The sequence below is a fragment of the Lontra canadensis genome, unplaced genomic scaffold (assembly GCF_010015895.1).
Source record: "Lontra canadensis isolate GAN:19392208 unplaced genomic scaffold, GSC_riverotter_1.0 scaffold25, whole genome shotgun sequence".
Lineage (NCBI taxonomy): Eukaryota > Metazoa > Chordata > Mammalia > Carnivora > Mustelidae > Lontra > Lontra canadensis.
Window position 1 is genome coordinate 7752541 of NW_022631019.1, and position 27454 is coordinate 7779994.

General features: G+C 51.4%; 1 protein-coding gene across 2 annotated transcripts in view; it reads right to left on the bottom strand.

The window, feature by feature from the left end:
* Positions 1-27454, bottom strand: part of MTOR (mechanistic target of rapamycin kinase) — a 125840-nt gene that overhangs the window by 14946 nt on the left and 83440 nt on the right. For both annotated transcript variants that reach the window (XM_032863392.1, XM_032863393.1), the window contains exons 29-44: positions 26648-26723; positions 23590-23729; positions 17589-17689; positions 15655-15770; positions 14181-14258; positions 13884-13991; positions 10802-10927; positions 10575-10706; positions 6864-6979; positions 5760-5877; positions 3308-3559; positions 2523-2623; positions 1337-1433; positions 972-1070; positions 563-685; positions 267-449 (exon numbers count right to left, since the gene is read on the bottom strand). In XM_032863392.1, coding sequence (XP_032719283.1) covers positions 267-449; positions 563-685; positions 972-1070; positions 1337-1433; positions 2523-2623; positions 3308-3559; positions 5760-5877; positions 6864-6979; positions 10575-10706; positions 10802-10927; positions 13884-13991; positions 14181-14258; positions 15655-15770; positions 17589-17689; positions 23590-23729; positions 26648-26723 — 1966 coding nt within the window. The remainder of the gene's footprint in view (positions 1-266; positions 450-562; positions 686-971; positions 1071-1336; positions 1434-2522; positions 2624-3307; positions 3560-5759; positions 5878-6863; positions 6980-10574; positions 10707-10801; positions 10928-13883; positions 13992-14180; positions 14259-15654; positions 15771-17588; positions 17690-23589; positions 23730-26647; positions 26724-27454) is intronic.

A 27454-nucleotide genomic window follows, 5' to 3' on the forward strand; every position in this document is an offset into this window, starting at 1 on the left:
GGGGAGGCCCCGTCCTGGAGGCCCCAGTCCTGGGACGGCTTATGGGCAAAGGAAGGAGAGGCAAGATGAGCTCAGCAAGGATCTCATGGTTTTCTGGTTAAAGTCGGGGAGGGTTCTCATAAGTTCGTGACGATCAAATTGCTGGTGTTTCTATATCCCGTGACCTCCGTCAGAACATGTTTTAGTCACGTCAAGAGGAAGGCCAGAGGGAAAGGGGTCCGGTAAAGGCTTTGGGTCATGTCATGCCATGCTTTCTCACCCCATACCTGATTAAAAGATGTTTCCTTCAGAGTCTGGGGGCCCCGCTCCATCATGGCGTGCAGGGGCTCCAGCACCTCGAACATGCCCTTCACGTTCCTCTCCCCGAAGTACAAACGGGAGGCCTCTTCCAGGCCTTCGTGCCACATCTCATGCCAGAGGATGGCCACGCGGATGAGCTCCTCGCTCACCTGGACCAAAGGGGGCAAGCGAGAGGCACCGAGGATGAGCTGACTGACTGAAAGGCTGTGTGGGAGAGACAGCAGGTCCTCCTGCCGGCAGCACCGGCGCGGGCCGGACTCACCATCATGGCCTGCTGGACCAGGGTGTTACTGTGCTCGCACATGTTCTTCAGGATCTTGTTGGCTGCGTTGTGGCGGGCCGTCGTGGTGGACTTAGAGGCCACGGTCAGTGGGTAGATGAGGGCCTGAGGCAGACATGGAAGGAACACTCGCAAACTCGGACTTTCAGGAAGATGAGAGAGACGGAGAAGATGCTGCTGACACTGAGTGACACCCCCACTCAGTCTTGGGGTGGGTGGGGTGGGGGGTCTTTCTCTTCAGGAAGGCCCTGGGCCTGGGCCCGCCAGCCAGACAGAGGGGATGCCTGGTTCCTGGTTCCTGCCTTATGCCCCTAGAGCAGCCTTAGGAAAGGCCGGGATCCAGATGGAAAGGTCCATGGTTCAAGGAGGAACTGCCCGGGGGCCCACATACCTGGGGGTGGTACCGGCCAATGTCTGTGAGAAGCTGGTGAATGAGGCGGCCCACCAAGGGCCTGGGCGTATCGATTCTCGCGATGAGCTGCGGTATGACCTGGATTCAGAGAGACATGGTGCGCAGCGCGTGAGGGGCAGAAACAACTACTTGTTATTCTGGGCACTGACCAGCTCTCGAAACCTGTTGTGGCAGATGCTGTGGAACTCTGAAAGAGTTCACTCCCTTCAGTTCTCTGGGAGAAACTAAAGAAAATATGGAGTCTCGACCTTGGGACCCATCCCGCCCTCCCTTACCGCTGTTCACTGATCACCGCATGAGCCCAGGGGGAGACAGAGCAGGGGGGAGACCTGAGCCCGCCTTACCTGTAACCAAGTGTCGATCTGGATCGCTTTCACCCCTTCCACTAAGGCTTCATTTACATCTGGCCAGTGACCATAGTCAAACCATAAGGTGAGGACTCTGGAGAAGACAAGTAAGAAAATGACAGAAAATCGAGTTTTCCAGTTTTTGTTTTTTTATTTTTATAATCTTTAAGACTCTTGAGAAAAGAATAATTGGCAAAGGGGCGCCTGGGTGGCTCAGTCAGTTGTGTCTGACTCTTGATTTTGGCTCAGGTCATGATCTGAGGGTCCTGGGATCGGGCCCCACATCGGGCTCTGTGCTCAGCGGGGGTCTGCATGAGGATTCCCTCTCTCTCCCCCCATTCATACTTCCTCTCTCTAAAATAAATAACTCTTAAAAAAAAAAGAATAATTGGCAGGGCCTCAAATCAGTGGTTCTATAGTGTGTGGTCTCGGGGACCACCAGGGAAGGGCGGTTGGTGACGGTTGTTAATACTTGGGTCAATCGCTTCTCTGCCTTTTGGCTAAGATCAAGTGGAATACTTGGGTCAACACCAGGAGGGGCATCCCAAGTTAATGCTTATTTTATTCCAGATAATGTAGACGGTGCAGTATCGTCTAAGCTCAGAGATCTAACTGAGGAGCCCAGGGACGACCTATGGAGAATCTTTGCACACACAGAAAGTCACGTAAATGCAGGACTCAGCTGCCCCTGTCACCCACAGTCTCTGGGCTGGCCAGTCTGTGCCATTTGTTTGGGCCACTCTAAGTGGTGTCTCAAAGCTGAGGTGAGGCACCTGGGTCGCTCAGTCAGTTAAGCATCTGGCTTTGGCTCAGGTCATGATCTCAGGATCCTGACATCAACCCCATGTTGGGTTCCCTGCTCAGTGGGGAGCCTGCTTCTCCCTCTGCCTCTCCCCCATTCCTTCTCTCTCACTCACTATCTCTCAAACAAATAACATAAACAAATAAACAAATAAAAAGAAAAAAAGCTGAGGGTCTTTCAGCACTACTGCCACGAACAGCTCCGCGTCTCCCTCCCTGCCAGAGTGCACGCGCTCAGGCCGCGCCTCCTTCCCGGCCTGGGCAGGTGGAGGCTGGTCAGCCTTCCTCTTGGACGTGCTCATCAGGGTGGGGAAGGAGGACACGAGTAATTCCCTGTCCGGCTGTGCACACGGCCCGTCAGGGGCCCTGCCAGCTCTGATACCTCAGTGTGTCCTGGAGGTTGTTGCCTCGTGACAAGGAGATGGAACGGAAGAAGCCCTGGACGGCAGGGACGGTGTACATCAGGAGGGTTTTGGACAAATCCTGTTGGAACACACGCATGTTAATGGACGCTCTTGGCTTAGTTTCTCTTCCGTAAAAGGGGCCTCACAGCATACGAACATACCTGCCTCAAAGAGGTTATGAGGTTAAATTAGTTACTGCACAAGAAGCCTCTTGATTAGTACTGGCTCACAGCGAGCACTCAGGAAATGCCGACTGTGTCACAGTCGCTATCACCTTGGACTAATGGTGGGTTCTTAAACAGGGGTGGCAGAGAGAGCGGGCTGAGAAGGAACACGCTGCTCTCTGGGCCTGCCAGCTGCCCCCATGCACTCTGAAAGGACGGCCAGAGGGGAGGAGGCGGGACGGGGCGGTGGGCGGAGAGGAAAAAGCAGAGGATGGATCCCGCCGGCCTGTCCTCAAGCGGACCCGCAGATGCGCACGGCCACCCACGTGGCCACCCACATGGCCAGGTGCAGGCTTTAAGGGGATGAGCTCATTCTCGTGGGAAGGATGACCACAAACTCAGTCTTTGGCTTGGGGGCTAAAGCAGCGCCTCCAACACAAACATGGGCTCGAACACTGTCGGCTGGCAAATAAGCCACACCACCCAGCTTCCTCTCCCTTCAGAGCGAAACCCAAGACCCTCCGTGTGCCACCACCGCCCCACTCCTCAGAGCGCCCGGTGCCGGGCTCAGCCCTCGCTGGGGGAGGGAGGGACAGTACCTCAGTGACCTTCTTCTGCAGAGGAGACGGGGTGGGGCTGTTCTCAGTGCTCTCGGCCTCGCTCTCACTGTTGCTGCCCTCGGTGCTGGTGGCGGTGGTGGTGGCCGTGGCCGCGGTGGTGGCGGCGGTGGTCGTGCTGGTGATGTTGGCCCCGCTGGCATGCCGCAGCTTCTTCTTCTCGTCACGGGCTTGGTTCTGATGCTTGTAGTGCAGCACGGCTTCAAAGTTCATCACTGCCCACGCGTGCCAGGCCTGCGTGGGGCGAGAGCCGAGGAGGAGGCCTGAGCGCCAAGGCCTTAGAGGAGCGTGAGGCCAAAGCTGAGCCAGGGCGCTGGGCCTGCCCTTCCTTCTCAGTGGCCAGCAAAACAAAACTTCACCAAAAGCACTCAGGAGTGGGGCCTTTTACCAGATTCAGCCTGATTCCTTCATTACTGTGGCAGGACAGTGGTGAGGGCTGTGGGGGGTCGGGGGGGGGGGAGGAGTATCCGAAGAGCAGCGAGCCAGGTCCTTGTCTCAGAGGCCTCCTGGTCTGGTGGGCGCCCAGCAACCCGAGGACAGGCAAACGTGAGGGAGCGATGAGAGACAAACAGGCAGGCCAGGGTCGGGGAAGGCTTCGTGGAGGTGGGTTTCTGGGCTAGGGGCTGAAGAGCAGCCTTCGATGGGCAAGGCAGGGACAAGAGGACAACAACAGGGACCTCCCAGCCTGGGGAGCTCAGGGACGAAGATGCAGCGTGGCCAGCACAGGGCAGTTCATAAGAAACAAAGAAACAGATCCGACTGGAGCATAGTCCGTGATGGACAGCAGTAGGGGGAAGATTAGCAAAGGGCAGGGTCGGATTGTGGACAGGCTAACGTATTAGGCCAAGAGGTCCCGTTTCATTCTAGGTTTTAAAGATTCCTTTGGCAGCCGTACGTGAAACATCATTTACGAGAGCACACGTGTAGGGGCGTGATGGTCAAAGTCTTAACCAGGTCCTAGGTCAGTGGGAAAGGGAGCACATCAAGAGGAACACGCCACGGGGGAAATGTCGCTCATCTGTCCAGCTCTCCCATCCAGCTCGTGTGTGGCCTGTCAGAAAACCGATGTCCACTGACTGTTTGCTGGGAGAAGTCTTTGGTGCTTATTTTGGTAAAGGAGGAACCACCCACGCTCTGTGATTTTGAGCTGCGGTGACCTGTGGTGCAGCACCGATCTGGGGCCTTGCGAGTTTGCAGTGATGGCAGGACACTAAATCCTGCAAGGGATATACTTTCTGGATAATCGGGAAATTCCTTTGCATCCCTTGCTAAAATCTTTCTTTAACATAAATGAGTCCATTTTTTTACCTAAGCAGAGTAGGTCGATCATAACTGACCTTTATTTGATGAGTCACAATTCTGCACTGACCCAGCCTGTGTCCTCACACCTTCATTTATTCAGTAGCTCTGTTTTACCCACTATGTGCCAGGCATGGAGCCAGGGGACATGGTGAGCAAGACGGAAACAGTCTCTGCACACACACAGGACCGCACCATTACAGTAAGACAGCATAAACCCAAAAGGACCCATACAAAGGAAAGCCTGAAATTCCTGGAACCAATTTTTTTTCCCTTGTGATTTATTTTCTAGAATGTGAGGGAAGGAAAGTAACCTGGTTAGGAGACACTTCCAGTTGGTAAGGTTCTAGCTAATCCAGGGTTTATCCGATCTATTTTTCCAGCCTAGAACTGGGGCTGTCCCAGATAGAGTAATTATTGCTGCTGCCATGAAACAGGGATTTTTCAGATCAGAATGAAGTATGCTTCAATCAGGGTACAAGTTTTACTGTACATGCTTCTGTGTTTTCAGATATATGTTTTGATCTCAGAGGGGTTAATGTGCAAAGTATTAGCAAGTTAAGGAAATGCTGGAAAGAAATCAATGGCGTCTGGTGTACCAATCAGCTATTACTGGGAGGTAGGTCCCTCAGGGAAGACCTAAAAACTAAGGCTACGTGCTCTTTCCCAAACCCCTCCTCTCCCACTCAACCACATCTTTGATACATTTCCTAATTCTGTTTATCTTCCTGAAAAGTTCCCTACGCCATAACAGGATGTTACCCAGAGCTTTCCAATAAAAACAGAGAAAGTGAATTTCTTAGAGGAGAAGCAGGCAGGGATGGAGATCAGGAAGAAGCCGGGTAGGAACAGATGACCCAAGGGAAGATAAAGTTCCAGAGATTAACCGTGCGTCCAGATGCTCGTGGGCAAACAATCAGCTCAGCATCTAGAAGACGACAGCATTCCCCCGCGCCATGCACAGAATAACGGCATGATGAAGTGTTTCTCCAATAAGACTCTATCTTCCTGTACAGTGAAGCCCGTAAGGGCTCTGACAGACTAGCTCCTGGCGTGCGAACAGGTGAATCCCCAGCCCAGGACTGGCACCCGCAAGGCTGGGAGGGGTGGGGTCCCCCCGGGGGGGCGGGGCTACCTTGTACCAGCTGCGGTCGTGCTCCGTGGCCGCGCTGTAGTACTGCAGCACCTTGGGGATGGTGCTCTCGTTGATGCCCTGCAGGTTCAGCTGCCACTCCCCGAGCTTCAGGAAACATCTGGGGACAGAGAAACGACCCCCATGCCGCTACCCCCACATGATAGCACCCCCCGCCCCCCAGCAAGGAGAATGGCCCATTTTGTCAGCCAAGCCTATCTACACTTGCTCCCTGGAAGCAACGGGATGGAAGCACAGGGTTTTCAACCACACAGGAGGGAAGAAACGGGCTTGAGGAATGCATTTGGAGGGTATCAGCTCTTCTCCTTGACCTGTGTTTCAATGTCAGCGTTGACCAGTACCTGCTACAGGGTAGGTCTATACGGACCTGCCTGCCTTGATTTTAGTTTTTGGTGGGGGGTGCTGGCTGCTGAGTGTCTCTTCCTCTTGCTTGCTATTGGCTTCCCCTCATTTCTCCCTTCTCCTCAGTTTATAATAAATGACAGACTACATATTGACATATTATATTGTATGTGTGTATATATATATATATATATATATATATACAACATGCACCATGTTATACGTTATAATGATATGTATCATTTATAACAGATCGTATTTACCATGATAACAATAACAGCCCATATTTACTGATTGCTACTCTCTTCCAGGTACTGCTCTAAATGGTCAACGTGTTTATTCTATTAACCCTCATACCACCTACCGCCCCAACCAACAGGAGCCCTTAGCATCCCCTTTTTGTATGATGAGGAAACTGAGGCAGAGTGGTTAAGTGACCCATCCAGAGTCACACATCAAAGCAGCAGCAGAGCTGGCATTGGCCGCCAAGGGGTCCAACTCTCAGCCAGACACCAGGAAGGCAGCAGCACCTGGATGCCCTGGGGCCCAGTCCTGGGCAGAGAGCAGCAGAGGCCCCAGCTCAGCACCATCTGATGCTGCCTGGGGTTCCTACTGCAAAAGGTGAGAATGGCCTCGGGAGCTCGCTGCCCAGGGAGGCTTGAGTCTTCCCGCCACGCTGCAGAGGCTGCTGGGGCGGGGGGGGGACGGGAGCGCGACCGGCCCCGGCCAGCAGGGACCCCTCACCGGGCCATGAGCTTGTGCAGCTCCTGCTTGTGCTGCTGGTCCTCGGTAGCGACGGCGTGCTGGGCCTGCTGCTGCATGGTCTGCACGAAGTGCTGCATGTGCTGGAAGGCGTCGATCTGCACAAGACAAGAGCACGGGAGCCGCTCAGCATTCGGCCTGGCCTCACGAGAGAGAACCCCCGGATCATCTGATGAGCCCGTGAGCCAGCCCCCACTCCCAGGAGAGCACCCTGGAGCACAGGGCAAGGATGCCCTAGAACAGGCGGCCCAGGGCATGGCACTGGGAGAGGGCTGGGCTTTTCAAGAAGACTCATACTCTTCCAACTCAAGCCTCGGCTCTCCTTGGCTAACTGTACTGCTACTTCCATAAGCTCCTTGCCTGATTACCCCGAAAGAACAATCCACAGGAAGAAATGTGAAACAACTGCTTACTTCCCAGCAACACACAGGGGGCAAAACCAGGCTCCTTGGGGCACTGTTTCCAGGCCCGTACAACTTTCGTACTTGTTTAGAACTCTAAGTACCTTGGACACTCCAGGAGAGCCCAAACTATAGTTTTAAAAGTCCGACAGAACCCTCAGTACTCAAGTAAGAGCACAGACATGGGGTGAAGGCCCTCATCTGTCCATCCGAGCAAAGCAGGGGGGAGGACAGTGGCTGAGCAGACAGACGTCTAGGTGAACGGGGTGGCTTAGGAGCGAAACCTTCACAGCATCCTCAAGCCTTTCGATCTATCTACACTACGGGACCTGATACAAAGTGAGCAGAACCACGTGGGTTAGGAACAGGGAGCTGAAAGAGGGAAGGGCAGAGACACAGAGTCAGAGATCTGGGACTAAGGTAACAGCCATCTCTAGAAGCCCCACGTCCACTCACACCAGCATCCTGGTAAGTGGGGTCCCCACTATTTTTAAAGGGCTTCACAGGTGGAGACAGAGCATACAGACATGAAAAGCTCCAGTGGAAAAAATGGTGGAATGTAAGTCCACCATGACAGTGGGAGGGGGGACTGTATGCGAGAGAGTGAAAAAGAGGTGATGTGTTCTTTGCTGCAGAAGGAAATGGGGGGGGGAATCAACATTTCAAATAAATAAGGTCAGAATGGTCTCCTTCCATTTTTTTTTTAAAAATTGAAACATGTCAGTCGTGATGGTCTTCAAGGAAAATACAACTCATGGCTTGGAGGCCAGGACCAACCTCAGACACGTTTCAACATAAGGAATTAATTAGCATCAACTGACATGGCTCACCCCAGAGCCAGAATGATGTGACTAACAACTCGTCAGGCAGCTAATCCGCACATGGGGACAGGGCGGACAGGCAGATGTTCTGACAGTTAACAAGACACCTGTTCCCCCACCCCCACACCCAGACAGCTGCCTTCACGGGGTTCCATTACTCACCCTGGCTTTGAAAAATGAACTACATTAGCAGCCCGCACCTGAGAAGTGATAAATGTTTCTGTAGTTTTTTCCTCTACGAGAACTGCACTGACCAGACTTACAGCTGATTAAGAAGGAAAGGAAGAAGGGAGAGACAGCACTGGAAAGATCCAGCCCGAGAAGGGGGACTGGTAAGCTGGTGTGCGGAGCGTGTGCCCGTCAAGCATGTGAGGACTGACTGAAGCAGGAGCTGGGATGCCAAGGCTGTTCGGAGCCCACACGCTCTGCATCGCTGGCAGTCCAGACACACAGCTTACTTTCCTTTCAGGAGACTCAGCCAAGCGCTGAACAAAAAATAAACCACCCAAACCAGGGAGGGCTGCATAGTAGTTTGGATTTGAAGCTCAGTATTAAGAAAATCTATCCAGCACCGGAGAATCGATATCCTTCTACTGCACGGCGTGGAGACCACTTATTTTGAAGGAATACAAAGTGTTCTACTAAAATATGCTCTTTTCTCCACCTCTGGGAAGCGAGGAGGGAAAAATGGATTCTTTCTTTCTTACAGATGAAGGACTGGGCGATCAGAGGAAGGGGTTTCTCTTGGGCACAGAGTTTCAGCTGCGCGTTGTACGCCCGGTTGGCGAGCAAGACCCATGTCCTCAGCTTGGTGAGGTTTCACGGAAAGACTCGCCTGTCTCTAGATTGTGGGAAGTGGCTTGTCTAGGAAAACACGGGACATACCCCTTGTGCCTGACGCCTTCCTGCAGAGCAGGCTCTGCTTTTCTCAAACTCTCTTACCTGCCTTAGACAAGGCAGGATACAAGGCTTACTGAATTGTTTGTAGTGGAGGAAAGTCAAGCTCAGAGAGGAAAAGGGGCTTGCTCAGTAGTGCGATTATTACGTAGCTGGTTCTCTGTGAGTGACTCCTGAGCTCCTGTGAAGATGCGACAGCCCTAGGTCTGGGCTTGAAGTCCAAGCACCTGACTTCAAAGAGGTTTCTGAATTTCTAATGCCTGCCGTTTCATGGCCTCCCATCGGAGTCTGGGCTCTGAGAAGAGGCTGTAATGTGTAGAGAGGTTGGGCTGTGGTCATTTGTTGAAAGGAGCCACTCCCTGGTTGAGACATTAGCCAAGAGGCTCCTGCTGCCTGCCTTCGGCAGGACGTTCAAACACTTGGGACTCTGTACCCAGGAAGGAAACCAGACCACGCTCAGATCCAGCATCTTCTGTTTTTCTCATTTGCCTGGAGGAAGGTTGGACTTTGAATCAGAAGTGCTCTGGCCCGGGAAGTTTGCAGAGACGTACAACCAGACCAAACCAAACTCCCAAAAACAACAAAAAGAAAACAAGACCCCAAACGATGCACGTGGACAACGGAGTTTAACCCGGCCATTCCTACTAAAGTGAACCCCTCTTGAAAACCCAGCACTGGGGTGCAGGGTTCCCGATCCCACCGTGGGACGCTTTTGCAGTCCCAGAGTCAGCCACCCAAAAAGAAGTCAATGTAGACACCGTCCCAGGTTTCCTTCGGCGTGTCTTCCACAGCCTCGGCTGCCCAGGTGGCTCTGCGCTCCTTTCTCCTGGCAGGACTCACCGTGGGCCACAAAGGGGAGAGGAAGGCTAGGGCACTCCCTCTGTTTGGTCAGGGGCACGAGGAGCCAGAGCAGGTGCTGATTTTGCCTCAGGGTACCTGTACCCTTCCTGGGTACAGCGTTTTGTTAATCATCACCATCATCCAGGGAGATCATTTCAAAAAATAAAACCAACCACCACCCCACCCCGGGCCCTGGGAGCCACAGCTATTTCCTTGTCCGGGGAAGGATCTGTCTGTAAACAAAGGAAGAGGAATTCTGCGCCGGCTCCAAGTAGACGCTCCCTACTGGATGCAGCGCGACACTCTGGGTGTTGCTGCTTCTGGATCCCAGCTGATGACTGGGAAGGAGACGACAAGTTGGAAAAACCAAAGTGGTCTTGTGAAATGTCCAGTCTGTGTTTTCACAAATATGCTGCCTTTTGGGCACTGAACAGCCCACCTTTTCTTGGGAGGCGGGGGGAGAGGGGAGCAGAAATTGTGCCCTTTCTATGTTCCCGCACACTCTGTCTGCTAAGAAATATAACCGTGACCTCACGCAGCAGTTCCATCAACGGCATCCAGGAGGCCCTCAGATACGATTCACTCTGGAAATCGGGCCAAACAGCTTCCTAACAGGTGCAAACCCCAACATGGCGCTTTGGGTGCTGCTCCCTTCCGGGCCCCGAGGCGGCGAGAGGCCGGGTAGTGGGCGCTCGGGACGAGCGGTCTGCTGCCGCGTGGGTTGGGATACAGACCTTGCGAGCGCTCTTCCACATGTTTTTCATGTAGGCGTAGGTCACCTGAGGGTGAACTGTTGGCAGAGGATGGTCCAGTTGCCGAGATGGATCCACTCCCAGGAGCAACACTAAGGTTTTATGAGCAAGGGCCTTAAAAACAAGACAGGCCGGGTTATAAACAGGATGGGATCAGGAGCGCTGTTCCCTCCCCAGCCTCCCACCCCACCCTATGCGGGGTCACTCACCAGCCTGCCGCTCTTCCCACACAGGCTGGCATACTTGAGCCAGGTCCTCATGTCCTCATGAGGGCTGACCACAAGTGACCGCACCATCAGGATCTTCTGCCAGTCCTCCACGATGCGCTGGCAGCCCTGGAACGTTCGGGAGGGAGAATCAGGCATGTCCTCTGCTATAGCTTTAACCCCCAACAAGCAACAGAAAGACTTGCCTTGAACCAACAAAGAAATTCATTTTTACAACCTCAGCTTTCTCAAGAGACGGGTGCTGTGAAGAAAAACACTTCTTAGGAACCTCTCAAATCCAAGGGTCAGGAGAGTAACAGGTCTGATGCTCGAGTCCTGGCCCTGCCACCTTCCATATGTGGGACGCTGCACACGTTACTTAACCGCTAAAATGAGGTAAAGACAGTACCAACTTCATAGGGCTATGATGAGGGCGACATGAATTAAACCTTTTACATTTCTTTTCTGGAGTATAAATAATGCAATTTTTTTTTTAAAAAGCCAGTCTTCTTTTTTTGATACAGCTCTTCTTTATTTATTTGAGGGAGCGAGAGAGTGAGCATGAGTGGGTTGAGAGGCAGAGGGAGAAGCAGACTCCTCGTTGAGCAGGGAGCCTGATGTGGGGTTTGACCCTGACACACCGGGATCAGGACCTGCACCAAAGGCAGACGCTTAACTGAGTCACCCAGGTGCCCCAATAATGCATTTTTAACTTTGATTTTTTTGTTTCAGCTTCTCTGGGGCTCAGTCGATGGGACCTGGACTTTTGATCTCAGAGTTGTGAGTTAGAGCCCCATGTTGGCTATAGAGATTACCTAAAAATAAAATCTCTAGAAAAAATGTATCATCCAAAATTTGGGAGATGAATTAAGCATAAGAGAAGTTTAAGTAAATTCTCAAATGACGCTGCCTGTGAGCAGTGGCATCGTCAGTCCTGAAGTGATTAACGCCTGAACATGCACGAAGACTAGCCGAGATTCCTTCGGCTTCATTTTCATTGGTCTCTGATCAAAAACTGCATATAGAGGGAAAAGTGCCTCATTCACTCATATATATAAATTCTTTTAAATTAAAAAACAGAGGGAATTCGATGTTATTAAAAGGGATAGGTAATTTTCTATCGAAGACTTCTGAGGGTAAGTGGGCCTCCTCCACCTTCGCTCTAAGAAGTCAGACTCAGAGACAAACCACCCAGGGAGTAGGGCTTGTCCCTCTGTGGGCAAATCTGTCCCTTTGAGAGACAAATGGAACCAAAGGAGCCATCCTCCACGAGGTGAGTCTGACTATCTAGCAACAATGGTTGCAGGCTTTTAAATATGACAGGATCCAGTGGGAGCCTAAATTAAGAACCTAAGGCAAGTCAGGCTGACCCCTCAAATTGCCCCATGGGAGACTCTGGCAGGGGATTTCAGCTTCAGTGACTTGACCACAAAATGGCCATTCTCCAACAGAGGTGGCTCATGGAGCGCTTGGACAGTAAGCCACCCACGAGAGCCAAGTTCCTACCACAAACTTAATGCTTTATTTTCAGGTCTTGGACCGTATCTTTCCATCCCATTAAGTGTGACAACGGCGATTAGGAAAGTTATGAAAACAGGAAAAAGTACATTGAGTGACTGTTTTGGGATCTTCTCACCATCTGCTAGTTTCTTCCAGATGCTGAAATAATCTGGCTCCTTGTAAGCCAAAAAGCATCTTGTTGTCTCAAGGTGGGAAAGTCGCAAAGGCCTGAGATGCCGACAGTGTCTTGGAGATGGTAAAGTTAAACATGGGTTTCCCCTCCCCAAGACGCGTTTATTCCACTCCCCTCTGGGCCTCTATTTGGATAAAGCCTCCCTTATTAGAATGGCAGAAGACTCATCAGATCTCTGATTTGGAAACTATTCAACCCATTACGGGCACTTAAAAAAAAGGTGGGGTGTGTGGGTGTGTGTGTGTGTGTGTACAAGTCAGTTGGGAAATGCTTGCTTTGTGGAATTCTTTTCTGGTGTCCAACTGACAATTTTCCATCAAAACATGCACTGGGCATTTCATAATTGCTAATAAAACATATGAAAGAACCGCATGTGCTCACTTCAGAGCACAAACGACTACATTCACACACACCCCTTTGCCCGCTGACCTTTCCTTGCCAGTGGAATGTGCCCTGAGCTTCCCAGACAGGAACGCAGCCTGCAGTGAAAAGGTCCTGTCACAGCCTACTGAGGGGCTTGGAACCACAGACCCTGACTGGCTCGGAGACAGAATTTGGAAGTAGGTGTGGATGGGCCAAGAGGAAGAGTGTAAAACCAAGGACACTGATTATGATGCACAGGCGACAAGCGGCTTCTGGAGCAGCGAAGGCTTTCTCTCATTTGCAAATGAACTTGCCCTCCTAGCGACTCCAAGGAATGGGAGAACTGTCCTTTCCAAGAACACTTAAGACTGCTGACTCCCAGACCTGGAAATGACCACGCCTCATGCTCAAATGATCAGAATGTACAAGGAAAACACTGATGGAGGACTTGGAGAAGTTTCTCCGTGAGGGAAACTTCGGTAGAAGAGAGACTGTGCATGTCTGTGACCGGAGGGACAGTAAACGGCAGGGGTTAGTCGGCTGAAACATTAGGCAACCCCGTTTGAGAAGCCGATGCAGGCAGCCAACAAGTGCATTTGGAACAGTGGTTCTGTGTCGGCCACATACTGGAAGCATCTGGGGCAGCTGAAGAGATAGATCCTGGGTCTATCCCCAGAAATTCTGTTTTATTTGGTCTGGGACGCGGCCTGTGGATCCAGATTTTAAAAATCCAGGCAGGTCACCCTATCGGGCAGCTGAAGCCGAAAACCACTGATTCTGAGGTTACGGTTCTCAACAGGCTGTCTGTAAGCGTCATTTACTGCAGACATTTTCTTGTGTTACTAGAGAAGGGTAAGAGGAGGCCGCAGAACTGGTCACTCACTCACAGCTAAGGGATGAGGTGCACAGCCTCTGAGTGCTTTGCGGCGAATGCCACCCCAGCCTCTGCGGGGAGGCAGGGAGCATGTGCTGAGCGAGAGTGGGGGAGGGAGAGCGGGCGGGCTACCCCCAGCTTTCTAGCAGCCTCACCTGCAGTCTCTCCCACCAGATCTGGCGGATGATCTCCCGTCGCTCCGGGACAAGTTTGTACTGGATGACCTCCTCCAGCTCGGAGAGCATGTGGCAAGAGACCATGGCCTGATGGAAGCAAATCACATTCCAACTTAATACCGCACGAACAATCCAAAAGCCGGGATTCATTTCAGTCATTCCTTCTGGCGACAGGGTATCTGCATGTTCCCAGCAGCCGGGGAGTCCTCACTCGGCCAGTCTGAAAAAAGAACTGGAATGAGCCTCTAAACCCCGTGCAGAACGTTTGACACTCACCCCATATGCCCGACTGTAGCTCTCTCCTGCCATAGCGGTTAACTCGGCATCCAGCAGGTCTCTGGCTTTGTCAATGCACTAGAAGAGAAAGAGAAAACCACAGAACTGAGCTGTGGGCTTGAGGCTTGGGCCGGGGCTGGGGCTGTTTGTTTTTTTTTTTAGGCTTGCCGGCTAGCTGGAGGTCATTCATTTTACGAGGAAGGTTCCCCGAAGAAGGGAAGAAACCTTTTACCAGATCTGTAAGGCTAAATAAGAATGTTAGCTGATGGGGCGCCTGGGTGGCTCAGTGGGTTAAGCCTCTGCCTTCAGCTCAGGTCATGGTCTCAGGGTCCTGGGATCAAGCCCCACATCAGGCTTTCTGCTCAGCAGGGAGCCTGCTTCCCTTCCTCTCTCTCTCTCTGCCTGCCTCTCTACCTACTTGTGATCTCTGTCAAATAAATAAATAAATAAAAATTAAAAAAAAAAAAAAAAAAAGAATGTTAGCCGATTTCTCAGAAGACACAGAATGTCTAGGAACCTCAAGCTTACCACCCCGAATCCCGGGTAACTAGGGAGGAAACACGTGGGCTTAGAGACGAAGCTCTGCGTTCTTGGTCTCCAGAGGACAGCCTGCAGACCTGCTCTCTTTCATCTTTTCCTCGTGCACATTTGTGAACCTAAACTGGGCACACTTTCACTAGCCCCACGTGGTCGTCACTGGCTTCTAAGTGCCTTGTCCTCATGAGGGAACACCTCCACTCCTGGCACAGGAATCCCCAAACCTGCCATGCCATGGGGGCTTCTGTGCCTGTGATGTGGACGGCCCTGGCCTCAGTTCTGCTCATGCCCACGGGACTGTGGCTTAGGTCTTCTGTTTCATCCACTAAACACCCTGCACGTGGAGCTTTTCTTCCTTGAATGTTTGAGAATGGGGACCGTGTCCCCCTCCCTCAGGTGCTCAGGTCACTTACCCCAGCACCCCATCCCAGACAGTCCAGTGCTTGTCAGGATATGATTACGTCACTCTTTTATTCTGGAGGCCAGCACGGGAGTCTCAAACCCAGTGCTAGCTCTCCCAGAAGCTCATCCCTGTGTGACACTGCTGCAGAGCTAGAAGAGGCTGTTACTGACCCCTGCTGCAGGGGGGGGACTGCTCCTGTCTCCATCCTCCTCGGGTGAGACACATGGTTTCTCTTTACTATGAAGAATGTTAAGAAAGTGATCAAAGCGTGCAGTGTTGACCTGAGAAGCTCATTCCAGAACAACGTAAATGTTAACTTCCCGAACTCCCCGGTCCTCTCTCAGAGCAGAGAGTGGCCCTAACGGCTGTGCTGGCCGATTCCTGAGTACTCTGCTCTACAGCCTAGGCTCCCGTGAGCTCACAGGGTGGACGCACATCAGCCCCTCTCCGTAGGCACAGCGTGCCTAGGAACTGACAGTGCACATGTAATTCTCTTTTCTTTGCCAGATGGTCTGAGCACACCTAAGTTTTTACCTGTTGTGCCAACGAGAAGAGGTCCTGATGCAGCGCCAGCACGGCTCTGTAGAACGCGCCATCGTGGGTGTCCCGAGGGATCATGCAGGTGTACTCCTCCATGCTGTCCCACTGACCTGCACATGCACACGCGCGCGCACACACACACACACAAAAGAGAGAAAAGCGTCAGGGGGATCAGCTGGCTGGGCTAAGGCAACATTTCAAACAGGCCTTGTCATTGTTACTTGCATTTAGCTTGGGGTTCAAACAAGACAAACTCGTGCCTGATGTAGCAAAACCCTACAGAGACTCTCTACACTCTACAGGGTTGCGCGAGCCAATTTAACAAACAAAGCCAGGTCTGTCTTCCAAACACAGGACTCCAATGCTGCTCCAGGGAGTTCTGTGAACGATGGGAGAAACCGAGTGACAGAAAGCCTCCCAGTCAAGAGGCTTTAATGTAGCACCTCATTAACCCAGAGAACTCTCAGGTTTCCTGAGGTGAGATGGAATGGCTTTCTTCCCTATTAGCAAAGCAGCTCACAGTTCAATGGTACGCTGGAAATTACATTTTCCCTAAACAACTGAAAGTGGCCGTTACCCAGACAGGGGGCAGGATTAGACAAACAGTCTGCCCGTCTCACTCCGGCAGTACCTGTGCCTCAGGAGGGAGGTGGGATTTTAAGAGGCTCTGTCATAAGAGAAAGATGGGCTCGGTCCTGCACGGTGGTCTCTGTGTCAGGGCAGACCGGGGAAATGGCTGCATCCGGGAAGAGATATTCACTTTCCCTGATGGGGCAAGCATGTATCACATGCCAACATTTCCAAGGCCATCTGCAGAAAAGACAGCAGCCTCATTAGCCGCAAACTGCAGGGCCGCTGATTTTACAAGGCATTTTCCTGCCTTTCACTCCAGACCATCAGCTCATTCATTCTCGATGCCTCTGGGCAAAAGCAAACGGCAAACGATGACTCCTCAGGAAGCAATTTGTTTTTGAAAAATGTTCTGGATCCAGCCCAGAGCTCATGAACGGGAAGGATATAAGCTCTGTGAGTCAGGAGGGATGGAATGGAGGTAGAAGGTTACGTAACCTTCTTCTGGACTCCACAGGTGAAGCTCTCACTTGGGACAGCCTGTGGATGCTTTCCCCTCCTACTGAGAACATCTCTGGGATGGACAGTAATCCTCTCACAGCTGGGGCCCGGTGTCAGAAACCTACACGTGTCTGTAGGGACTAAAAGGAAATCTCTGCCTTAAAATACTCAGGGAATCGGAGTAAGGTGGGGGAGTGTTGAGTAGGAAGGAGGAGAATGGAAAATCCAATACTGTTAAAATATTTACAACTGTTGGAGAAGGTGAGGGCATATGGGGATTTGCTATCCTATTCTCTTCACTTTCGTGTTTTAGGAAAGTTCTAGAAAACAGTTAAGAAATAGAAGGGGACAGAAAGTTGTCCTCTCTCTTTATTCCTGCTAGGGATAAAGACATGATGGGTGGCACTCCTGCAGCCATATGGGATCATGACATAGACTTGAAAACGGAGGAGGTCTCATGCAAAGCAGAAAATATGGAGAGAGGATAATGACAGTGGAACCAGGATACTAGGTTGGAAATTTCTAGTTCTAGATTTTATTTAAATAAAGAGAGAAAAATGAACCAGTAATTTGTTTAACAAATAGCAAACAAACCTTACTAAATAATCTCGATTTTGATGTTTGCTCATTGGTTTCCTTGGATGCCCAGGATGGGTCATTTTTACCTGCATCTAGTAAGTCAGTCACGGTCATCAGGTAGAAGGGACAGGTAGGATAGGGACAGGTGGATACAGATTTCTGGATGCTTTTGTGGACCTGAAGTCTCTACCTGGAGCCACAGTGCCTTCTTTCTCGAATGCGAGCCCCCAGCCTCCCTCTTCCTCCCTTGACCGGGGTGCCCTTGGGGGAGGCCTCACCTAGACCCCAGGCAGCTGCGGCAGCCATGCGGGCCATCTTGGCTTGGGTCTCATCATTAACCAGGGTCCACTTTTCACAGCACTGCTGGTGGAGCTGCCCCCTGAAGGAGAAGAATCACACAGTTGGGTAAAGAGAAGCCACCACCATAACCTGCTCGTCTTCCTTTCCAGCCCCTTGGCTTATGCTGGCGCTACACAGGGACTGGATGACAGGGGCCCACCTGGAACTGGGAACCTTTAAATAAAAAAACACTTTCGACTGGGTCCTAAGATACAGGAGAAGTGGTTGGCGATTTGTTGTTTCTAAGGGACTTTACCAAAGACACGGACTGTGCCTAATTCTACGTGATCTGAAATGTCCTGAGCATCTGGCCCCCTTCATAAAGGGGCTTCTGTCCTATGCCAAGGAACTGCGGGCTCTTTCCCCCGAGCAGGCCTACAGAGAAAGCAATCTGAAGACACACATCTGGACACATTCATTTTGGGTTCAATGCTGGAGGGAGAACTTAAAAGTGTGATACGAGGGGCACCTGGGTGGCTCAGTGGGTTAAAGCCTCTGCCTTCGGCTCAGGTCATGATCCCAGGGTCCTGGGATCGAGCCCCACATCGGGCTCTCTGCTCAGTGGGGAGCTGGCTTCCCTTCCTCTCTCTGCCTGCCTCTCTGCCTACTTGTGATCTCTGTCTGTCAAATAAATAAATAAAATCTTTAGAAAAACAAAAGTGTGATACGAATGGCTGCAGTCTGAGATGAGACTCAGATGAAATAGACCAGCATGGAAGGGAGAAGGCTCAGCCATGGTCACAACCAGAAGAGGTCCGGATGCTCACGCTCAGATTCTGCAAAACTACAGTGAGTGTGGGTCAGGACTAGGAAATACTGAGATGTGAATGGTGCTCCACAGACTTCAATACTCAGAGAGAGCGGACAGCCCCTCAGGAAAGATGGCCTGCTGACTGCTGGAGCGGTTGCCTTCCCATGTTCTCCTTCTCAATGCAAGGAAATGAGACCTTGCCAGTGGGAGAACGGGAGCCTGTTTTCCTGTGAGCTTGGAGACTCAGCTAGGAGGATCTAATCTTTCCTGCTTTCCGAAGGAGATGCTGCAGGACTTTTTTATTTTTATAGGATGTTTTAACTTGGTCTTGGCAGTGGAATCAAAAGAAAAGGTACAAGTTCCAAGTGGCCCAGCTCAGAAGCTGTGGGGCACGTGAGCTGCACCGCACGTGACAAAGATGCCGAAGTCTGCCGGTGCTGAAGGGCTCTAGGCGAAGCTCACCGAGAGGCAGCCTGGAGACCACATCTAGGATGACTGCTCAGGGCTGTGATCCAGCATCGTGGCAAAGGCAGTCACTAACTTCACCGTCTCTCCGGAGCATGCTCATGAGAGTCGGGGACACAACATTCTAGTTCAATACACAGCTCAGATCAAAAAGAGAAAGTGGGCAGCCTTCACGGCCTGTGCACGACTGCAGCTCAGTGATGGGAACGGGCTAGAAGCCATCCACACCCAGAAACCTTTCACCACTGGCCCCGTGAGGGCTCACCCAGGCTCAGCAGTTCTCACGCTGCCCATGCGTCACAATCCCCTAGAGGCTCCTTCTAATGGACAGCTGGGGGTCACCCCAAGTTTCTGACTCAGGAAATCTATAGTGGGGTTAAGAATGTACGTGTCTAACAAGTTTCTAGGTGATGCTGCTACCGTGGCATGGGGGCCACAGTTTGAGAACCACTGGCTCAGCAGCAGGTTTTTGCTGGGGTCCCTGCTCGATGGAGGGGAGAAAGCCACCTTATCACCGAATGGTCCTTCCAACCCTAGATTTCAAATGTGGTTAGCTGGTGGCCACAGACAACGCAGCATCCCCTAGTCTTCTGTCAGGACCACCCAGTTCTAGGCCGTGGGTCTGGGGATTTAGCTTTGCTTTTCATCTAGTGGCAGGGAGAGAGTTCAGTGTGAAACACCACTAACTGTGACCTCAAAAGACAAAACAGAGAGCAGCAGGGGCGCGGCCCCCTGGAAAGGAGACACAGGCACCGTCTTCAGGCCACAGCTGTGGTGAGAGCTGCCAGGACACAAAGAGGCAGGTTCCTGTCCCATTAGCACTCGTTACGCAGAATAGGAGCGCAGAATATACTAAACTTAACTCTCAGAGGCGGGGAGAAAACAAAATCAAATCAATAAAAAATATGAGACTATTTGTGGGGCCAACACTAGGCTCTGTTTTCGGACACCTCTCACAGCACACCAGGGAACGCTGGGCAGAAGGCCCACCCTCCAAGACTTTGACTCTCCCACCTAGAACAGTGGCAAAAAGCTCAGAGAGCATTCTTTTGTGTGGAACACCTCCGTGGTTGGCTGCCTATGGTTTTGCCCCTGAGCAATCTGTTCTCCGGGGCCCAGAGGCCACGTTACGGAGCAGTGCAGGGAGGGGACAGACATTTGCTGTGACAGCAGGTGTGGCTGTGTGTGCCACGGGGCTGGCCTGGCGGTGGGCGGCTAGCTCTTGTAGTTAGCTTCCCAGGGAATGGGGTACGTTCTCAGCTCACTGGTAAGCCCTGATCACTGCAGGTGCTGTCTCTGCTGAGCACTGGCCTCAGTCACGTTCACGATATATACCCGAAGTGAAAGCCATTTACAGACTGAACATTCAAGAGAGCTGACCGAACAAACCAGGTTAGGACCCTGCCAACGATCAGGAAAAGAATTCTGCTTCTTTCATCTCTTTTTATAATCTCTTGCAGTCTGCTGCATTTGTAAATCCCCTGGTCAGCATCAGCAGCCGCTTACACTTTACAGGTAATTAAGAAACTGGAACGAATCCAGGAGAGCAGAGGTAGAGGGGCCGAGTCCTGCCACGGCAGGAGACCTGGATCACTTGCTCTCGGGACTCCTCAGGCAGGCCGTGTGACTTCAGAGTCAACTCCCCTGAGTGTCACAGGGGATTAGACAGAGATACAACGAAAAGTCTCTTCAACACACCCAAGCTATCCCCACTTAACCCGTGGAAGGAAGTGCTTGTCTTTAACTCCTAAAGTGAGGGAGGGGCTGGGAGACGTCTCAAGGAGGAAGCAACAGTACAGATGGGCTCTGAAAGGTGGGGACAGTGTCAAAAGGTAGAAAAAGGAGCAGAGGAGGAGGTGGGCACTTCAGGAAAGTGAATGAACAAACGCGGACAAAAATTCTGTGGGGTTTGGACCAGAGAAGCTGGGCCAGAGTTCGGATTGTGAGGTCAAGTTTGCTGAGATACGTATGGGCTGGAGTCACAACACAGAAAGACTTGGATGCCAGACTATGACATTTACCCATAAACCCAAGGGCAGCAGGGAGACACTAAAACATTTTCGGAATTGATTAGAGTTGAATTTTAGGAATGGTTATGCCTTGTTCTTTCATCTTTCTCCTGTAACATGGTTGTACAATAACCAATTTAAAAACGGGAAAAAAATTGTTTTTGAAATAATGTGGTTAATTTTCAACATACTACTCTTCTGCTTTAGATGGTACTGTCCAGTTTCGAGGGTGATGGGAATGTTCTGTATCTGCACTGTCCACGGTGGTAACCGCGAGCCACATGTGGCTATTGAGTACTTGAAATGTGGCTAGTGTGACTTGAATTATTAATTTTATTTAATTTTAAATAGCTACCTTTGGCTAGTGGCTACAGTGCAGTTTTAGGTATCTGCTGGATGTAAAAAAACAAAACCCAAACTCAGAAACCTTAGTTGTACAAACTAATGAGGCAGATTGGATACGCTATGCTTCCTCACGGAGGTGAAGGAGTGTGGAATGCTAATTACGGAAATAAGTAATAGCTCTTGAATCCCCCTCATTATGGTTAAGCCAGACAAGCCAATTTCAAGTAATTTTAGACTATTATCTGTATATATGTGATCCAATGCCTAAGGCTAAAATCGTTGACATTAAATTTTCATGCAGTACAATTACATCTTCTATCTTAGGAATACAGTAACAACTTTATATTAAGAAATAAAAATAGCAATTGTTTACCAAAGAATATCTATAATTAGGCACAGAAAAAATGTGTAGTGGGAGAGCATTCTTTTTAGAAGACTTCCTTTGATTTTTTCAATAATATTCTTTAAACTGTCCAAGGTATCAAATTTCAAAACAAATCTAAAGTTGCCTATTTAAATAGCCTGAGGTTGACTAATCCAATGGAGCATAACATCGCCCTTCAGAAAATGAGGCAGCACCTGTAGGCCGTGATGTAAAGGGTGGCTTACACGTGTTCAGTGAGACAACAGGGTGCAAACGGTGAGTGGAGTTTACCATCATAAGGTATATGGGTACGCAGATGCGGACCGTTGCCGGAAGTCCACATGGGGACCTGGTCGTCTCAGTGTCTGGGGGCGGTAGGGGACAAGGAGATGACTTGATCTGCACAGTTCTGACAATGTTTTGTACTATTGAATTTTGTGCCACGTGCACATTACCTTTTCTATAAAATAATGCTTTAAAAATAAAAAGTGAATATAAAAAGGTAGATTAAAAAAAAAAAAAAAAACCTTTAGGGACGGAGGTCCCAAATGCAGATACAACTGGGAGGGCACAGGCCTATGCAATTCTGCCTCCCCCATCTCCCTCCAATCCGCCCTCCGACTTTGCTCCCAGAAGGGTTTTGTGTGTCACGCAAACCTGCCAGCCACGGACCAGTCAAGTCCTTAGATGGCCTGTCAGTGCCCCAACTCCTCACTTGGCCTATAAGCCCCACACCGTCTGGGCCCTGGCTCCCTCTCTCGCCTCACCTTCTACCTTCCCACACCACACCTGACCCTCCAAGTCGTACTGACCCTTCCGAACCCTGAACGCACCGTGCTTGCTCCTTCTCCCCGTACCCGTTCAAGTTAGGGATCACTTCCTCCTGGAAGCCTTCCAAAACCTTCCAAACCTAGATGAGGGCCCCTTCCTATTTCCCATAGTCCCCTGCGCCTCCTGTTTACGACTGTATTCACTCTGCACCACAGCAGCTCAGCTGTCTGGCCACTGAGCTCTGGGAAGGCAGGGGCGGTGTCTGCCTTGTTCCCTGCAGTGTCCTTGGGGCCTGGTGTGGAAATGGGCCATGAGTAAGTGCTCAGTAATTACTGGCTGGATGGATAAACAGGGGGACCTTCGGCCTCGTGTCTTAGAGAAAGTCCGGATAATCTACTCATGGGGAGGCGGTGTGGCATTTTAACTATTTAAAAGTATAAAATATTTCACCCCCATACTATGGTACTTTGTTTCAACTATTTTAAAAAACTGCGCTAGATGCTAGCAAACAGAATAGGGGCTGTTTTTCCTTCAAGGTCCCCCCAAAACTCCCCAGACCAAGACAGTGGCAGGTGTTCTCAGCTAAGCATGACTATTGCTTCTACCTGGGGCACCCCATCCCCATCTCCTTCAGCTGTCCCCCAGCCTTAGCCCTTCCTCCAGGGAGGAATGGCAAGGCCATCCTGCTCCCTCGGTGGCCTTTCAAAGTTGTCTGCTCAGACTGCTGTCACTGTACTCTCCAGCTTTGATAACTGTCTGCAATGTGCTTGTCTCATGAACCTCACGGTGGAGGAAGCCCTTGTTTCCTGTCTTTAATCTCTGGAGCTCCGTATAGGGCTGGGCATGTAGTCCGCATTCCACAAAGACGGAGCATCTGAAGAGAGCAGTGATTTGCTCTTGTTTTCCAAAACCATTAGCAAAAGCTAATAGAGAAAAGAGAAAACTGAGGCTAGAGAGTAAGAACCTGAGGTCCTCACAGTCGTTGGGCGAGAGGCAGACAGAGGAGCAGGTGCAGACCCTAGGGCCTCACCTGAGCCTGTCTTGTCCTCGAGCATTACAAAGTTGAAGTTTGAGAAAAAACAAAACAAAATAAAAAAGAAAACAAAAACCCCAAACACCCAAGTGGTCGACGATTATCAGGAAAACACCAGGTAAAACAAAACTGAGTGTCTTAGGTGAGAAGTGTTCCCGGGGGGAGCCCCGCAAATCCCGAAGGCCCGGGGGGCCGCGCTCACCACTCCCCCAGGGCCTCGAGGCAACGCATGCGGCCCAGCATCAGCTCGGGGTCATCCTTGTTCGTGTCCATCTTCTTATCGTAGGCCACGAGCGCGTCCTCCCACTCGTGCAGTTTCTCGTACCAGGTAGCCTGGATCTCCTGCCAAGCGGAAAAGACAGAGGACTGTTGTGGGCATGGAGAACAAGGAGGTATGTTTTGCAATCCACAGACCGCCTTTCCTAAGGCGCTGGACGCTTCACCTATCCCCCCGTGTGTCCCAGCTTTGGTTGAAAAGAATGCCGGACTGTCTGGAGGTATGTCTGGTGGTGGTGTGAATGCTGGGGACTTGGCACGTGGACAGAACAATCCTGGGATGATAATCTGAGAGCAGATGGCAGGCCGCGTCCCCACAGCTCCAGCGCGTGGGGACGCAATGACAGGGGAAATCATCTGGGACAGCGGGAAGCCCCACCCAGCACTCCTGCAAAGATGCCAAGGCCTTGATCCGCTGCCGCCTGGATGGTGGGCCACAGGACCGGGATGGCAGCTGCTTTCCTGAAGGGGCCCGAAAGATCAGGCATATCTGCATAGCTGCTGGAGGAAAATAACCCGCTTTTTAAAAGCTCCTGATTCTCTGGTTTTTAAACTTTCAGGAAATAATGGTTTAAAGCACAATATAACACAACCACTTAAAATTCTTTGGAAAACCTTTCCTCCTTCCATCCAACGTTCCCTCCTGCTCGGCGCCTGGCAGCTTTACCAGTGCCAGGGGCCAAAGGCTGGTTTCCATTCCCCGGACAGATGGTGTGCCACGCTGAAACGCAGTGCCGGCCACGTGAGGAAGATGGGCTGTGGACTCTGGCTCTCTAAGTGGTCTGGGGACGGACTCTGCCTGCCGCCCACTGACCCCCAACCTCCATCTGTCTTCTGGGCTTCTCCATCACCGGCTTAGTAAGAGGCTATTTCTCTACCAGGCCAGTGTAGTGGCTCTCCAGGGGTTTCTCTAACAGCAAGATGGTTCCACAGTGGACTCTGTATGATACAATGCAGGGCCCACGTGAGTTTCCCCCATTACCGCCCGCTACTTTCTAAATGGAACTGATATTTGAATAGGTACTTGTGCTGACAGCTATGGAGCTGAGCTCTCCAAAAGGACCTTTTCTTCCTGAACCTCTGCAAAGAGGTCACTTCTATTTTTGGTTGTGAACTCGTGCCCAAGTCCCCTCGTCTGTTTTTGGCACAGCCCATCCCCACTGAAGCCCAGCGACCCTCTCCCCAGTGTCAGTGAATGGTAGGGCTCACCACCCCACCACCCCCACCAACAGGGGCAAGTCTGGCTCTCTGTAAGGTCGAACTACCTAAACTTCCTCTTCCAAGCCTGTTGAGAAGAACATGAAAGAGAAAACATAGCGGAGTAGTTTTAGAAGAGTCACCGTGAAGACAGTGTCCCATGAAAAATGCTTAGATTGAAAACGAACACCAGTCTTCCCATTTGGGATTTCTACCCTGGGCGGGCAAGAGAAAGGGGCTCGTGACTGGCAGATGGCACAGGCTCGGCACGAATGAGTGGAAAGCAGAGGGAGTGGCGTATGGAGCAGGTCAGGCAGGGAGCAGATTTTGAATTGCCATAGACTGCAGAAACTATAAGGTTTAAGCAATGAATTACACAAGATTCTAATGAGATTGCTGTTACATAGATTGCGCTGAGAAAGCACAGGCTCTGCCAAGAAAAGGCAAACCGTCGTCAAGCTTAATTTGCTTCAGCTACCTAAACATAACAGAAAATCCACCCTGGGTTTAGCAATAATCCTGGAGCGGAGGGTCCCCTTTAGAATCTAGAGACGGAGGAACTTCCACGAAAGGTTGGTCCTCTGAGCCGCCGGGTAGAAGCTATCCGCTGGCAGATCACGCAAAAGCCAGATGGTCGTGAATCCTTGCTTCTCTGGGCACTGACTGCGGCCCAAGATCTAGGGACATTGAAGGAGGGGGCATCTTTGTCTGGGAGGCTATGTTAAGTGCCCTCTTAGCCAATCTTCCCTCTACAAATGAGGGCGGTTGCAAAGGTGGGTGAGACGTTGTCCCTTCTGCTCTGTCGTTGGGAGAGCCGCCATCTTGGTCTAGTGACAGATCTGTCCCTGAGACAGCAACATACTCCCTGAAAAATTTCAGTCCAATTTCCTAGCCCCTGTGTGAGGCAAAAACCTGTGAAGCAGCCCGAATTTCTTCACTCTAACACACCGGGCTCTGGATTCTGGCAAACCAGAGTAAGCGGCCTAGAGGCGACTAACGGAAGGTTCCTCATCAAATACACGGACCCAGAACTTCTTGATCTTCTGGGAAGTCAATGCCAAGTTGATTAAGTCAATGCTTCATACGTGGTTAGGAAAAAGCACCCTCCCAGGACCACAGAGGGGAACAGAAACATTTGAACGCGGGTGAGGCCAAGACGGCAGGAGAGAAGCTATGTGAGCAATAATGAAAGGGACCAATGCCAACAGCACGGGTAAGTGATAGTACGCTGTTTTATGGAGAACCGACTATGGTTTCTTCCGAGGCGGGTACAGAGCATTAACTGTGGACTGGCGGCGAGGCTCGCTGCCACGGATAACACAAAACAACTCAGGCCGGGGTTATGAGGCCAGACTGCCTGGGTTCAAGTCCTGGCTCGGCCACTGATTCACTGTTGGCTCAGGCAAGCCTGTGACTCCGCTGGGACCACAGGCCCCTTGCCCGTGGAATGGGCTAACCGCCAGACCTCTAGTGGCAGGGCCGGCGTGAGGACCAAAGGAGACGGAGTACAGAGAGTGCGCAGCCAGGGGCCAGGGGCGCACCAGGAGTCTGATATATACCCACTACTCCCTATTCGTCAGATTCTGTCCTCGTGATCTGTACTCGGTTTGAATACAGTCCACAGAGCCACGGTCTCCTTCGATACAGGAAAGTCAGCAACGGACATAATCGATTGGGAGAAAAAAAAAACAAACAGAAAAGGGAAGGCACTTTCTCAGGGTTGTGGCCGAGTGCCTCCCTCGCCATGGCTCTACTTCTTGCTTTCCTAAAAGGAACGAGGCACTTACCAGCTCTCCGAAGTGCTTCATGGCATATTCTAGCACCCCGGCGGCTGCCTCTGGCTGCTGTAGCTTATTGTTAATGCTGGGGAAACAAAAGGAGAGCTGGTTACTCTCAACGTGTCGGGGGGTGGGAGGCGCGGGGGTCAACACAAAACCAAACACTCTTGGTTTTGGCGGGGCAGCGTCTGGCAGACAGAAAGGCTCGCTGGCTCCCGGGCCCTTTCTCTGACCGGCACAGACTGGTGTCCTCTCGGATACGGTCAGTCAGGCAGCACGTGTCTGGTTTCTAAAAACTAGAATCCCTGGGTCCCCAACGGAACACAACCAGATGAGGTCCCTCTGAACTTGTTGTACCTCTCACTTCCTCTCATAAGCTGCCTTCAGGAATGAGACACAGAAGTGGCGCTGAGGCTGGGTCACCCCCGTTAGTGATAGAGAACCCCAGGGACCGTGGCCCTGCAACCATCTCGACTGCTCCCCTGCGAGAGCCCATTTCTGTCAAAGTCGGAGCCTTCCTTAGATCGTCTTCGAGGAGCACCCGCGGCCTCTGCAGCGAGCAGCAAAGGGACCCCACCCAGAGTCACATGGGACGATGTTTTTCACCAACAACACACTACTCTGCTGTAATCGGTGGGCAGCGCGTGGCCCCTGGGACCGACTGGGGGAATGTCACCTATCGGGACAACTAGGCAGCAGCAGCGATGGGCTGAGCCTAGAGCTGATTAACCAGAGAGCCTGCGGACAGGTCCCGGAAGCTGCAGGAGCTCAGGCCCTTGTTCCAACAGGAATGTATGTATGAGGGGAAATGGCAAC